The following is a 16,276-nucleotide window of genomic DNA, read 5'->3' on the forward strand; positions in this document are numbered from 1 at the left end:
TGAAATTTTATTTTTATATGAAAAAAAATAACAGCGCCTTATGATAAAAACTGAACAATTTCTATAAGAAGAAAAATTGCCCAAAATATCCTTTTTTTTTGAACATTGTTAGTGTGTTTTTATATTTTCAGACTATTAAATAAGCTAGCCAATAAATGTACAGTAAAAATATATTATGTATTGCAATTACTTTGGAATATATTTATCCCAAGACTATTTTACTTTCTTCTATAATGGTATTTCATGTCATATCAATTTAAACAGATATATATATATATATACAGATACTACAGAAAATATGTTATAGAAAGGATATAGGTACACGTGTGAAAATGACATGATTCTTGCAACTTCCTCACAATCGAGTAGCCCGCAATATCGCATCACAACTCACGACGGGACTCTTTGTATTGAAGAAGTCGTATGGGTCCGCCCACATAATTGTATATACAGTATACACTGTAAATACATAACTGTGTAGGAATAAAGAAAACCATAATAATAGCAAATAATAAACACGAGACATGATTGAAACTGTTGCCGTAGTTAATGTAGTTTCATATAGAGAAGAATGGGCAAGCAACTCCATACTATACTCTTTTAAAATAGTTTTTTTAGTTTATTTATTAGTAATCTTACAGCTAACATACATATTATGAAACAAAACACTTAGACAATATACAAAGCCAAAACAGATTACGTAGATTTACAATATATATGAAACAGAAAAAATAAGTAAGTACATTAATAGACAAAAATATAAAAAAAAATGAAAGAAAAATTTAACATTAAACAAACGACAATTAAAACTGAATATTTCAAAGAAAAACTAGACTGTACTAGTAAACAAAGTCAAAGTCTTCCCGCCTCTTCAGCTATTTTCTAGGATAGTCTTTGGTTAGGTGGAAAATATCACTATCCTCATAATTAGTGTCATAGTTAGATAAAACCAGAAACATTGGCGAATTAAAAAGTTAATTCGTAGTCGTACGAAGCACATGGAACGCTTGTGAGTATCTTGTCGCATGCGGTGGAGGAATTCTTAAAGACATTAACGAGAGCAAATAGGGACTATCTATCCGCCCAGTAAGAATATCGTGTAAAAATAATAGTATATGTAAATAGTAAAACAATGCTGCAGATAACTATATTAATATGTAGATACACGGTGATCACATATTTAGAAATATTGCAAATATAGATTTTACATTATTCTTTATACAAAAATAAATAGAACATTTTGTGCCCAAATTGTTGTAATCACGTATTGATGATGTCGTTAACTTGGAATAGTGTGGAACAAATAACAGCAGGTTTTTTATCTGCCTAACTTAAGACTAATAATTTAAAACTAACCTAATTTACTTTAAAGGATATTTAACAAAAAGTTTCCAATACTTTGAGTGTTATTTTTCCACTGCTTAGCACTTAAGACTAGACACACTTAAGGTAAACTTACCGTTCTAAATATAGAAAGGATGTGGTATCTTTAAATAGTGACTACAATAACGACGTCACTGACTGATTCATTATCTTATTGATCGCTTGTAAAGAGAGGATTGCAGTAATTTACATTTCAAGTGGTACTTACCCCTGCTGATAAGAATCTCGATGTTAACGGGAATTTACACTACTTAATCTTGTTAGTGTGTCATTACAGTTTAATCGATCAAAATGTGTCTATGTTTGGGAAAATGTGTCGTACGGTACTTTTTAGTCAGCATCAATTTGATCTTTTTTGTAAGTTTTGACGATTCTTCTTATGTGTTAGTTTGCGATTTAGATAGATTAGGTTGCTATAGAAATTACAAATTAAATTAGTTTTAGTTTTGTCATTATACTTATTTAGTGTACGTTAGTTAATCTTATTTCCATTACTTCGTGTATCTGTTATTTTCTTCCTCCATCTATTTCTCCCCAGAAACCTTATCGATGTCGTCAGCCCATCGCTTTTGTGGTATTTCCAAGTTTCCTTTTCGTTAGTATAAATGTTAATAAATATAACGTTTAAAGAACTTTATTTCTCATTACAAAATTATTTTATTTACATGAGAAATTTAATATTAAGTATATACGAACGAGATACACGTCGTCATCAGCTAACCCAATTTTAGTCTAATGAGCCCATTCTGATGTGTGTCTTTAATGTCCTTTTGAACTGATCAAACACGCTAATGTTACGAACCTTACATATACAATATGTTATGCTTATAAATTATTTTTTAAATACTCAAAAGTGAGTTGGTCGTTACTTTGTGTTCCTATAATCAAGCTTTAATTGTGTACATAGAAAAATTCGTTGGTGTGATTCGAAGGTACCACAGAATTTTCTCGCTTCTCGGCTACCACTAGTCTAAGCAAAATCAAGAATAATTTCAAAATTGCAATAACGCTTAGTACAGCGTATGACTATCCAGATTCAATAACTTACCTATATGCTAAAGGATAAATGTTTCGGATAGGCAAGCACAAATACCCATGACCTAGATTTGGCTTTGACAAATGAAAAGGACACATATGTTTTTCCCATATTTGGGTTTACAGTGAAATCTTATAGTAAAAAATATTTAGCACCCATAAACTCTCATAAAGTCATAAGGCGTTTAAAAAAGTGGGTGCTGACAGTAATTTTGCGTATTAAATTTGTAACGTAAACCCTTTTTGATAAATTCTTCAAGTATTTATTTAAGTACGAAATATTTTTTTATGTGTAGATAATTCGAAAATTTGTAGTACAAAGAATTAACTATTTTTATGTATGTTTAAATGTACGATCTTACATACTTAAATGATTATGTTATCTTAAGTACCTATACCTTCATTAACAAACCTCATACTGATATAGTCTCTAAAATAACAAGATTCAAATCGGAATATATCTTTATAATCAGGTCAGCTAGTACAGCTGACCCGGCAAACGTCGTTTTGCCATGTATATTATTCCTAGGAAAAAAAAATTCAGTTCGATCAAAAAAATAACTATGTACTATAATAAATATAGGGATTGGTCGTAGAGGGTAGATGAAAATTTAGGGTTGTATGTAATTTTGTATGCTGTATCATAAAAAAATGTTTAAAAAATAAAAAAACACACACACACACAAACTTAATCCTAAATATGTAAAGAATGTTGTGCATATTAATTAGTAAACAATCAAGTTGTATACAGTTCATAGGTGCAGCCATCGCAATCGCCGGAGGCATCCTCCTCTACCAGTTGAGGACCAATTCACCTCTGGACGTACAAGACTATGATCTAGAAATTATACTTGTCATCGTTTTAGGATGTGTCATTGCATTCATCAGTGCCATGGGCTGGTGCGGAGCCTGTGCCGAAAAGAAAGTGCTACTTTATATAGTAAGTAATATCGCTTGAGCAGTGTTGGCCTAGTGGCTTCAGCGTGCGACTTTCATACCTGAGGTCGTAGGTTCTATCCCCGGCTGTGCATCAATGGACTGTCTATCTTTGTGCGCATTTAACATTCGCTCCAATGAAAGAAAACATCGCGAGGAAACCGACATGTCATAGACCCAAAAAGTCAACGGCGTGTGTCAGGCACTTGAGGCTGATCTTCCTTGCATATTAGATTTAAAAATGATCATGTAACAGATTCAGAAATCTGAGGCCAAGACCTAAAGAGGTTGTAGCGACTGATTTATTTATTATTTAATATCGCTTGCCCCGGGGAACAGTCGTAAAAGCAGAATTTATATTTTTAGGAAAAATAAAAGAAGGTAATGCTATTATTACTACGATACGATACATTACATACACAATTATATCAAATGAAAGCGAATTTTCCCTATTCGACGGTTTAAATGTTGTTAGGTATTTATTGTAAATAGTTAAAATACAACTTAACGTACATTACAGTAATTTAATTAATTAGACTAAAGAGCAAAGTCGTTTTACGATTGTTTTACTATTTAAACATAATTACGGACGACACAGTAACCGCATATTACGACGGTACCTACATTTTGACGAATGTCTAGAACGTAATATACTATTACCTCTTTTCCCGGAAATATTATGACGTTAGTGAAGCGGGGATATATTATTACCACTATTTATTTGTTTTTAAGCGTTTGGTCGCTTTTATTATTATTTGGTAGAATTACAATCTAAACTAACACTATCTTTATAAGTTTATTATCGTGGTCAACGTGTGTCTTGCGTAATACTCGCGTAAATTAAAGAAGAGTATGTCAGTAAATTAGATTAATAATATTTGATTTGTTTTAAAAATAACTAATTTTAGGAGTTGAAAGCGAAGATAAGCGAGATAATAGAACGAATAAGAATTCTCTTTTAAAACGACGTCTAGTTGCCCTTCATAAATACAATTTTGTAAACCTATTTTCAGTATTCCGGTATTGTGGTGGTCCTTGCAGCTCTACATGTGTATGCAGTGGTAAAACTCCGAAGTGCAGATGTTATCTCTGAGGATAAGATTATTAATTCCCTGGAGAAAACCTTTAATGACACCAGTCAGCGAGAAACATTTCACGTCTTGGAGTCAACCGTAAGTGATCATTATGTAGTTTATTGAAAACAATTGTAAAAAGGAGCTTAAGAGCATGTCTATTCAATGAACAAACGCAACAATTTAGCTTTTCAAAGGAATTTAGTTCGTCACCACAATAACCACACACAATCTCAACAAAGTACGCTGAAACACAGTCAAATACCTTGTAATGTATTACCTAGTATGTGAAGTATTATATACGCTTACAAATATAATTATCATTGCATTCAAAATTGCAGCTACGTTTTTTACGTTCAGCGCTAAAACATACACCGATTTGGCAGTGCTGCCTTGCGATTCTGTAACTCATAATAAACAACAAACTACAAGCTCCCTCCTTATCAGAATGCCAAATCGTAAAATGACTGCTTCACGACTGATTTGAGCGTGACCGCTGCTGCGAATATCGCAGTGAGAGTTCGAAAAGTGAGTTACAGAATCGCAAGGCTGATAAATCAATGCTTGTTACTGTCATTTTATTTTATCCTCAACCATTATAAAAATAACTTTTCCATCCCAAGTCGCCAGATCAATAATCATCTTTTACTTTATACGAGTTATTCAAAAGAAAGGTAGTATAAAGTTAATAAATACAACGGCAACGGTAGAGGGGTGTTCATGTAAATGCATCTACTTTGTTGGGTTGCGTAAACACATAGTGGTTTACATAAACTTTTATTTAACATAAAATAAACAAAAGTTAATATAAACAAAAATATAATTCATAAAACATAATAAAGGACGATTTTATTCTGGTCTAATTAATGTAAAAAGTTGTATTTACTGACTGTGACAAATCTTAGAAAAATCTTTGTTTTTAATTTATTTTATTATTATTAATTACTTAAGATGTCATGTGGAACATGGTGTAATGGTTGCTGCTCCTTACAAACATTGTGTAAATCAAAAAACTTGGCGATTAAAAAGAGTGGCGGAGAGTTTATTGCCAGTTCTTTCTTCTCTTCCGTTCTACGTCCTTGATTTGAGAGGTGGCAGTAAATGTAAAATTAGAAGCATTTCATATATATTTCTGTTTTGACGTTCATAAGTGTACATTTTGGTACCTATATGAATAAATGATTTTGAATTTTCAACCTTTATTAAATCCTATTTCTACACTACAATGAAGGCGTTCTCTAACTCTAGTTTAAATGCTGTGGACCAACTGGGCCTGAATCATACATCGGAGTGTATGACCAACTACCACCGTCATGCTGTGTCAATGCCACCATCATGCCAGATCTGGGCAAACCCGTGATAGTGGACCAGATCGGCTCTAAGGCGCTGTCGTGCTCGATTGATGACGCACATCTCGGATGTAGTACTGTTTTGATGGAATTCTTGAAAATGGTCGTACATTATCTGGGATTGGGATTCATCGTTGTTATTGCTGTTGAGGTTTGTCATTTTATATATTTTTTGCTTAATTATTATCTAATACTAACTGACCCGGTGAATGTAGGAAATATTTTTTACTTTAATTAAAATAACTATCTACTATAATAAAAAATAGAGGTTGATCGTAGAGGGGTGAAAATTACGGGTTGTATGAATTTTTGAATGCCACATAATAAAAAAATAAAAATAAATGTTGGGGTGGACACCCCTTGTCACTTAGGGGTTTGGAAGTTTAGACTTACTGAATATGCATAAAAAATTTCATAAAAATCGGTCGTGCCGTTTCGGAGAAGTATGGGAACAAACATTGTGACTCAAGAATTTTATACATTATCAGATCGATTTCGTAGATCTGCAAAACATTAAAATAACCTACATTTAATTAAATATAATAAGTAAAGATAGCAAACTATCAACTAGAACAACTAAGGTAGCACAAGCACATGTTACAATAAAAATAAATAAACTTAAGTGGATGGGACACATGGCAAGAGGAACAGAAATTAGCTAGGCCTTTGCCAAAAAACGGCAGGCAAAAAGCTAAAAATAATGAGATATTCCAAATATAAATGTATAAAGTGTAGAAGTATCTGAAATAAAAGATTATTTTTATTATTATAGTACTAATTCACAAAAATAAGTAGAAATTACTAAGTTTTCTGGCTACACACGCATATACACTTCTACTGGGACTACACAATTTGTATAGTATACAAGTATTTTATACAATTGTTGAATTCTTAGAACTGATTCATACCAATTCAAACCAACTAAAGGCGAAATAATAGTAGTTTAAAAATAAACGTTGAATTTTTTGATGAAATTGAAACGCACCTATTAATAATAATTATCCTTTGATTTTCTATAAATTTAATTTATGTGCTAGGTTTAATTCCAGCGACAACAATAATCTGTATCGGTTAAATCACAATAAATACACTTTAATTATAATTAACTATTCTCTTTATTTTCAGTTACTTGCAATTGTCTTGGCATTATCGCTTTCCTGCTGCATTGCTCCAAAGACTGGTTAACAGCGAACATAATTTTAAGGAATTATTGTAAACATAAATATGGTTTTAATAAAAAATGTATCTGTGTGTACTATCTCTTAAAATATGTTTTCTAATAAACAGAAACAAAGACATCTTATACAGTGGCGTAGCTAGGCAGCCTAGGGCCCTGGGGCAAATTGAAAAATGGGGCTCCCTGCTGTGTAAACTGATTAGGTTTTATCAAATAAAAATATGAATATACAAATACTTTAAAAATGCTAAGCTACTGTTTAATTCTTTCTTATAAATGCATCCAATCTCGAATTCCAAAACGCACCATCCGTCCATCGTCCATCCGTCAAATTGACGACACTGCCAACCTACAGAAAGAATTTAGGGGAATTCCCTAGGCATAACTTTTGAATTTCTCTCAACTGAGTTGTCATGATTAAAGTGGGGTTGCAACCTGTCATATTTATTTTGAAAATGGGAGATATTTCCAAAATTTCAGTTCGATCGAGATTTCTGGTAAGGATTTGAGGGCCCCCTGACCTTGAGGGCCCCGGGGCACTGCCCCGCCTAGCCCCTAGGTAGCTACGCCACTGATCTTATAGCTCGGACTGGTGCCCGCGAAGTTTTCGCGTGAAATATAGTTAAATTTTTGTCCTGGCCTTAATGTCTGCCTGTAGTGACAGAGTATCCAAGTTATTGGAACGAACTAACTATATTTATAGTGGAGTAGTCTGAAAAGTCTTCTTCTCATAACACTTGAAGCTGTGAAAGAGCTACCTTTCACAGCTCTGCTGTTTGTTTTTCCCAATAAAAAAGGGAAATCCAAAAAAATAACAATAATCCCTCATTACTAGAATTTTTGATGTATAATGAAATAACTTTAATTACAATTATAGGTGATGTCACTGGTTCGGAATTAATCATATTTGTCATAATATACTTGAATAATATATAGAATTGTTTGTGATAACGATGCGTCATCGGTCGAGTACTTAATAGTAGGTACAATTCAAAATGTGTACATACAATATTCTTTTCTTATATATATAATATATATATATATATATATATATATGTTTTTTCTTTTCTTTTCTCTTTCAATATTTTTTTACAAAGAGGAACTAGGTGACAAAAATGTATTCTTCATTATGGTCCAAGATCCCAGGGCCGCCAGACGTCACGTATTTTCTGACGGATGAAATGTGGACGATTGGGTAGTGTTAGTATGTACTATGATCGTATACCTACCTGCTAGCTTGGTCAAACGGCCAATTTCCAGGTATCAGGTAATCAAGGTACACAAAAACATTACTTACTTCACGTAAATTCTCATGGCTGATTTTAATATATGTTTTCGAGTGTATAGTTAAAAATAAATTGTCAATACTCCCAGACACTTTCCGTCGGCCATATTGCTTAACAGACGCTTTAAGGGTCTCAAAATAATTAGTCAACTTCACGTAAATTCTGACGCTCCATTTTTATATATGTTCATCCGACAACTATTTTAAAAGCTTTGACAAGAAGACAGACCGATCCAAGGGGCCAATCATCCCCTAAACTAAATTTTAATATCTCTATGAGTGGGAGAGCATTATCTACGCGCATGAGACTGAGTGAGACAGACTGCGCTGTTAAAGCCATGAAAATTACTTGAACAGATATTTTATAATTTTTAGAACTTTTGTTGACAAGTAAATTATAGCAACAAAAATAAGAAAAAAATTGACACATAATAAATAATACTAAAGTTAGCCGACATTTTTTTTTTTTCAATTTATTAATTAGAACTAAAAAATATTTTTTAAAAATACCACTTATATTTAAATAGCAGCAATTTTTTTAATTAATTATTTATTGGAAATTTGGAAACAAAGTGGAAAAATATTAATTCTTCAATATTTCTTAACAGTGGCTTTTAATCTTCATTATCATCATCATCAAATATCAATCTTGAAATTGAATATCTAAATCGTGATCGTCATCATCAGCATTATCCTTATTTTCTTCCTCTGTAAAAAAACAAGTTAAACAATGAAGGTCTGAAAAAACTAAAAAGATACAAATAATATGAGAAACTAAAACAATTTACCTGATTGTTCTTCCAGCGACTCACTGACAAAACCCGGTAATTGATCTCCATCGAACCAATGAAAATCATATTTACCATCTTGTAGTGTCCAGCCATTGTTTTCGGGGTTGAAAATATTTATCATCTTCATACTTGCATTGTTCCAAAGCTAGCCCGTCGAAACTGTTGCCAAAGCTCACTTTTACAAGGTGGTAAGTTACTGGCATCGAAGTTTCTTAAATTCTTTCGATTGAATTCTTCATTTATATCAGATACCATGTATGTAAATGATAAACAACTGTAGTCTGGCAGCATCTACATCAATTATTCCAGGAACGTTGTAAACATCACAGATAAATTTTTATATTATGTTGAATACACGTTCTTCTTCATCTACATCACCAACAAAATCCAACGTACCAAAACGGTGAAATGCTTGTTGGTACTCTTCATTTTTCTTCAAAATATTAAACGGCTTTTGCTTGCCCTTTTTGAATAATAATAATTTTTCAAGTAATTTTCATGGCTTTAACAGCGCAGTCTGTCTCACTCAGTCTCATGCGCGTAGATAATGCTCTCCCACTCATAGAGATATTAAAATTTAGTTTAGGGGATGATTGGCCCCTTGGATCGGTCTGTCTTCTTGTCAAAGCTTTTAAAATAGTTGTCGGATGAACATATATAAAAATGGAGCGTCAGAATTTACGTGAAGTTGACTAATTATTTTGAGACCCTTAAAGCGTCTGTTAAGCAATATGGCCGACGGAAAGTGTCTGGGAGTATTGACAATTTATTTTTAACTATACACTCGAAAACATATATTAAAATCAGCCATGAGAATTTACGTGAAGTAAGTAATGTTTTTGTGTACCTTGATTACCTGATACCTGGAAATTGGCCGTTTGACCAAGCTAGCAGGTAGGTATACGATCATAGTACATACTAACACTACCCAATCGTCCACATTTCATCCGTCAGAAAATACGTGACGTCTGGCGGCCCTGGGATCTTGCTCTATTACTAAAGATCGTGTCACTGAAAGGTACCTGCTGCCGTGCTAGTGATATCTTTCCACTTTGTACGGTCTGTAGTTTCCCTTTGCGCAGCAGTTAAGGGGAGACCCGTGAGAATCGTGACTTGGTCACACCAGCGGGTTGGCGATCTGCCCCGCAGCCTTTTACCTTGATAACCAGCTAAAAAAATACCTAGAGGTATTTCCAACATATTTTTTCAAAATCTCACATTTTTATTGAATTTAATTATTTATTAAAATAAATAAAGTAAATTTGATACAAGTGTATAACTCTCTTATATACTCGTTGTGTACGGTCGTTAGTTTTGACTTTTGTAGCCTAAAGCCGGTTGCAGACCGAAAACTAAGCTATGCCAAGGCTAAACTAAGCTATGCCAAGCAAGCTAGGCTAAGCTAAGCTAGAAATAAATAGCGTGCACACCAACAGCTAAGCCAAAGCTCAGTCAGTGTGGCGAAGGATGTGCAAATGGTGTGCGGGATAGCGGGAGGGGCTTAGCTTAGCTCGTGTAGCTGCGCATCGGCATACACAACTAAATTAGCTTCGCATATTTTAGTTAGCTCACATAGCTTAGTTCGCATAGTTTGCGGTCTGCACACAAGTATGGAAAACTGCGTCAGCTATGCGAGCTAAGCTAAACTAACTTAGCTTAGCTCTTGGTCTGCAACCCGTATAAGCCTTCTTTGAAAAATTTACTATGGAACATAAAATACTTATCAATGTTAACCAATCATAAGCGCGTAAACATCTTGGTAAGATTTATTTATTTTAATATTGTATGGATAATTTTGAAAAAAGACGATAACATTAGTGAGGTATAAACTAGACATCTTTACTGTCCACCACAACTTTTCAGACGTCGAACAATTTTTTAAACATATATACTAATCAAACATACATTATTACTATTATATTACGTGTCTTAGTACACACGGTACATTATGACTAATATATCGAAACATCAATGAATAATAGTTTTTTTTTATTTAACAGGCAAACGGGCTGGCTCACCTGATGTTAAGTGATGCCGCCGCCCGTGGACACTCACATTGCCAGAAAGCTCGCAAGTGTGTTGCCGGCATTTTAAGAATTGGTACGCTCTTTTCTTGAAGGACCCTTAGTCGAATTAGTTCGGAAATACTTCAGTGGGCAACTGGTTCCACATAGTGGTGGTGCGTGGCAAAAACTGCATTAAAAACGCTCAGCTGTGGGACGACGGACGTCGAGGTGATACGGATGATATTTGGTAACCGATGCAAGGAACCCAAGGAATCTTATTCGAATATAGGATGTCTGTGTGGGGGAACAATATTATTTACTTTTATGTATAATACTTGTGTGAAAGAAATAAAAATCTCTTTTACACACACACATTAAAATAAATATGTGTGTAAAATTAAGTTTTGTTTGATTATATGGTGAATTTTTAATTTAAATTTAATATTATTTTTGTTAAATCATTATATAGCGAGATTCCAAGAAGTCTATTTATTATATCGTATTAATAGTATCTATTTATTAAATTAAATAAATAGATAAGACAAGATAATTTAGTGCTATACGATTTTTACAATTTTCCGAATACATTTTGTTTTTCACGACATTTCCTGCCAGTACCAATACTACGAACATAATCTTATCAAGGCTGATATCAGTTTTTCTGATAGCAAATCGATAAGTAACCGTATATATCTATTTTTGTAGAAAAAATTCAGTTCAGTGAGAAACAATAAAAACGAAAAACATGTGTTTCATTGTAAAATACGTACTTTTAATCGCCAATTTTATATTTACAGTAAGTTCGGATCAAAATATATTATTAATAACACTTTAAGGTCTGCCCCATTCTTTATACGACTGAACGCGTTTAAAGTCCAGTAAGGATAGTCCGGGAGGTAGCGTTGCATTTTCGGCAGTGATTTTAAGCCGACTATTTTCCTTCTTTCACTATTTATCTCGAAATACTTATAACTGAATCAAGCGTCAGCTGGCGCACCTGCGGTGGGTGTGGAATTGGGAGGTTGCGAAAGAAGTAAAAAAAAATAAAAAATTAAGTAATAGTACGCTGCCTGAAACTTTTTCCGTAAATAGTTGATGTCATACTGAGCAAAAAAAAAATCGTCAGCTGCATCGTGAAGGGGGGATTATGCGTCAGATGTAATTTAAAATTTGAAAAAATTGTTATCTTCATTAATTCCTTACTTCCCAAAAACTTATATCACCAATAAGACGTTATCACGTAAACATCTCGATCGTAAACCTACTTTACAAACAACCAATATTTTTCTTAATATTGTCAATTTTTTTTTACAGCTAGCAGGCTTAACCCTCATAGGGCTAGGTATAGCTGCTCTAGTGAACACATCAGATTTATCCGGGGTCGCTACAACACCTCTAAATGCGATTGCTATATCCATCATCGTCTTGGGAGCTGTCGTATTCTTGATAGCGTTCTTCGGATGCTGTGGGTCTATGAAAGAAAATCGATGCCTTCTCTTATCTGTGAGTTTCACTATTTATAATATTAAAAATAATTTCAATAACTTAATCTAGATCTGGTTGCGGTTATGATAAAAATCCATTATTGGTCAGATCATAAGATGTTTTTACAAACCAATTTTTTTTTCACTTTTGCCTATAGAAATTCACATATTCAAAAACTCTATTTGACCATCAGGACAATAAATTTAATATTACAAGTTGTTAAACTTATTTTGACTTTTATTGGACTTGATTGATTGCTTTTCGCAATCATATTATGGAATTTTCCATTATAAAAAGGCGGCTTTTTGTTAAGCATTGATCAGTAGATAATGTAGATACAATTATAGATAAGCGCTATATTGATTCATTTATAATAAAGTCCCTGTTACTAAAGAGGAAAGATTTGTACTTTTGTATGTTTGTAACGGAATAACTACAGACCCGATTCCAAAAATTATTTCACAATTAGAATGCTACATTATTCCTGAGCAACATAGACTTAAATGTTTTTAAAAATAAGTGTCCAGCCGTACGTGGCCTCTAGTTTATTATATATAAACCCTTGGTTAAAGAATGATCACCTCAATAATGGGCGAGGGAAGCTTCATCAACCAACAAATTTAATCTTTGTGTTTCAGTATGCCTTATGTCTGTTGCTGTTGGCTGCTGCGAAAATATATTTAACAGTGCTGATGTTCAAAGATGAGGATAGCATCGGTGAACTGGTCGAAGAGTGGATCACAAAAGCATTCAGAAACAATGAACTGAGAGATACCTTCCACGCTATTGAAAATACGGTACGTCTTACGCACTCGATCTGTACGTATACACATAAAAAAAGGGTGTGCGTACAAAGTACACATGTCAGAAGTGATACTTCTTTGTAAATTAATTATTACTATGGTAAAAGCCCTGTAGATGATCGTGTACCAGTATATGATCACTCCATGTATTTGTATATCTATATTCACACTGTTTACTCAAATAAATAAAAAATCTGCTGCGTTTACTGCACAAGGCGCTATGCGACAGAATTGCCATCTAAACTTCTAACATGTAACTACTAAACGAATACATCTACCAATAGCGCGTATTTTTTCTCGATCTCCCTTACTCTCTCTCTCAATCTTTCTCACTATAGATCTCTCCCACCTCTCGCTCCATGGCACTGTGTATGATACGACGTTCACTCTGTCTTACTCTCTCTCGATCTTTCTCATTGCTTGCTCCCTATTCTCGCTTCATGGCTATTTGCTTCATGCTACGTTTGCCCTTTCTCACTCTCTCAATCACTCTCTCCCTTCTTCGACAAAAACGCTGCACATCTTCGTGACGCAAATTTGGGTTTCATCCGTAAAAAATTTACCCACATGCGCCTAAACACGTTTCACTTCAACAACTTTACCTTATATAAAGTTTATACTTTTGACCTTTGAATTCTGTCTACTTATTATTTGATCACATCATCTTCGCGTAAAATACATGGCATAAACCGTGCAATCATTTAACAACTTCTCAGATAACTTTTGATTTATGTGAATTTCGTTCAATAATTTTAACAATTATAATCTTTCAGTTTGAATGTTGTGGTACAACTGGCCCTTACTCATACATCGGTGTACTACCAGCATTACCGCCTTCATGCTGTCCATACAGTGTATCCCAGTGTGAAAGTAGTAATGCCTTCGGAGGCTGTATCAACATTGTCACTGACTTCTTGTCGAAATACAGTGGTGTCTTTGGCGGTATTTTTGCATCAATATTGGCTGTTGAGGTAAGCCACCCCAAAAGGGTTTATTCCTATTTCTACTAGATGTACTGATTGACTTTAGAGCAGTGTTTCCCAACGTGGGGCCCACGCCCTCAGGGGGGAATTTGATTTTTAAGGGAGGCTATTTGAAAATTTGCCCAGAGGCGATGAGAACTTGGAGAAACTGATCGTGGGTGGTAACACAGAAGGCAAAAGATCACGAGGCCGTTCACCAACCAGATGTACCGATCAAGTGAAAGACTCATCGTCCTCAAAACTAAACACTGTCATAAGAGAGGCGCTGGACCGAAACCGGTGGAAACAGATATTCCGCTCCAGACGCTTTCTTGCTTACCACGACGCTTAGACATGAGCTGCCTATTAGAGAGAGAGATTCGAAAATTTATTAAAATTATTTAGAATTTGAATGTCAGTTTTTCATTATGATTTGAATCTTTCTTACTGTGTTTCGTTAACAATTTCCTAGTAATTTCTTTATAAAACCCATTTAAGGTACTGATGGGAACGGTTTTTTTTTAAATATTATTATTATTTTATAATATGATGTATGTTGCATAAGAATTTTAGAAAGGCTAAGGGCATGGCGAAAAAAAGGCTGGGAAATACTGCTTTAGAGGATGTAGAACAATCTATGCCACGTGGTCATAACGTGGTAATACGAGAAAATGCCAATATTAGTCCCGAAAGTTACTTACGTGATGTAACTCATAATTCCTATAGAAAAATATTTTAGTTTGGAAGATATTTAGGGCTCTACTGTTTCAGAAAATAACGATATAGTAATTAGAATAATATTATACACAAAAATATGTGTAAACTGAATATGTAGGAAAATAATGTTATATTATAAATTGTTTTATAAATTATAGTTGGTATAAGAAAGCCTCAGTCTAAGTTAATATAATAAGTTCAGTCTTATTCTTTTTTACAGTTTGTGGCGATGTTGTTTGCGGTAATGCTTGCATGTAACATTGGTGGAAAGAGACGACAAAACGTTTGAATCTCTATTAACAGACAGCAAAAGAAGCCTACTCCGTACTTAAGTTCATGGGGTCTACCATGACCTTAGCTGTACGGGTCCAGTATTAATTTAAATTGTCATTTATCGTAATTGTATCTTTATCAATGTTGTTAAGGTACATTTTACATAAGATAAAATGTACTGTTTTCCTGCTTTGAAGCTTATGGTATCCACAGATCTCAACATTAACTTAAAAACCAGAACTTCATATAAGGACTGCTACACACGAGCGTCATCTACACGATGGATACGATATAACATTTTTGCATATTTGTTTGCTACTGTTTTTAAAGTTTTCTATTGTTTTTAATAAATAGTATCCCGATATTTTTATCTATTTCTCGTAAGATATAATTCTAAGGTAAGTATTTACTACAAAAACATTTATTTTACCTGTCCTTCAAAAAAGGATCGTACCAATTCTTAAAAAACCGGCAACGCACTTGTCAGCCGTCTGTGAATGTCCATGTTATCACTTAACATAAAAAAATACTAAATCAGAAATATAGTTTTCAGTCGACATCAAAATCTGATGCTTACAAGTAAAATAAAAAGTAAGTTAATACATTATATATATAGCCTAAACACACATATATAAGCACTTAATAACAACGCGTAGACCGTATGTTTGCTTGCTATGTTTGTTTCCATACATAAATTGATTAATAAATTGAGAAATCATACAGGAATATTAAGTTCAGTAAGCTTTCTCTTAAATCACTTTTTAGTTTTTATCATAACGGGTAAGATTGATTTGATAGGGTTTTATACTATGAGTATCTTATGAATGTAATATTATATATTTTAATAAATTAGATTTTTTTTCAACATTAAAGTGTTTATTAAGGATAGTGTATGTACTTTTTGCGAATAAGTAAATAAAAAAAACAATGTCTAACCTTAAAAGATAATAACTAAAATATATTAATATAAGGAGTCCCTTCAAAAGTTCCGAAGATACTGG

At 33.4% G+C, this 16,276-nt stretch overlaps 2 protein-coding genes across 2 annotated transcripts; both read left to right on the forward strand.

Annotated features, from left to right (window-relative positions):
- The first annotated feature begins 1,610 nt into the window (after positions 1-1,610).
- Positions 1,611-7,031, forward strand: LOC125060488 (23 kDa integral membrane protein-like). Its single transcript, XM_047665431.1, has 5 exons — positions 1,611-1,740; positions 3,170-3,358; positions 4,368-4,526; positions 5,676-5,927; positions 6,902-7,031. The coding sequence occupies exons 1-5, from the start codon at positions 1,675-1,677 to the stop codon at positions 6,959-6,961; spliced, it is 726 nt and encodes a 241-aa protein (XP_047521387.1). The 5' UTR covers positions 1,611-1,674; the 3' UTR covers positions 6,962-7,031.
- A 4,502-nt stretch (positions 7,032-11,533) lies between these two features.
- LOC125060472 (leukocyte surface antigen CD53-like) lies at positions 11,534-15,639 on the forward strand. The gene is made up of 5 exons (XM_047665380.1): positions 11,534-11,831; positions 12,350-12,538; positions 13,159-13,317; positions 14,097-14,294; positions 15,223-15,639. Exons 1-5 carry the CDS (start codon positions 11,781-11,783, stop codon positions 15,289-15,291), a joined length of 666 nt encoding a protein of 221 aa, XP_047521336.1. The 5' UTR covers positions 11,534-11,780; the 3' UTR covers positions 15,292-15,639.
- Positions 15,640-16,276: the final 637 nt, after the last annotated feature.

This window comes from Pieris napi, chromosome 21 (assembly GCF_905475465.1).
Source record: "Pieris napi chromosome 21, ilPieNapi1.2, whole genome shotgun sequence".
Taxonomy (NCBI): Eukaryota; Metazoa; Arthropoda; class Insecta; order Lepidoptera; family Pieridae; genus Pieris; species Pieris napi.

Coding starts and splice junctions, on each gene's coding strand:
- LOC125060488 (XM_047665431.1), top strand. CDS start 1,675: ATGTGTCTATGTTTGGGAAAATGTGTCGTACGGTACTTTTTAGTCAGC. Junction 3,359..4,367: donor AGAAAGTGCTACTTTATATA/GTAAGTAATATC, acceptor ACCTATTTTCAG/TATTCCGGTATTGTGGTGGT. Junction 5,928..6,901: donor TCGTTGTTATTGCTGTTGAG/GTTTGTCATTTT, acceptor CTTTATTTTCAG/TTACTTGCAATTGTCTTGGC.
- LOC125060472 (XM_047665380.1), top strand. CDS start 11,781: ATGTGTTTCATTGTAAAATACGTACTTTTAATCGCCAATTTTATATTT. Junction 11,832..12,349: donor TCGCCAATTTTATATTTACA/GTAAGTTCGGAT, acceptor TTTTTTTTACAG/CTAGCAGGCTTAACCCTCAT. Junction 12,539..13,158: donor ATCGATGCCTTCTCTTATCT/GTGAGTTTCACT, acceptor TTTGTGTTTCAG/TATGCCTTATGTCTGTTGCT.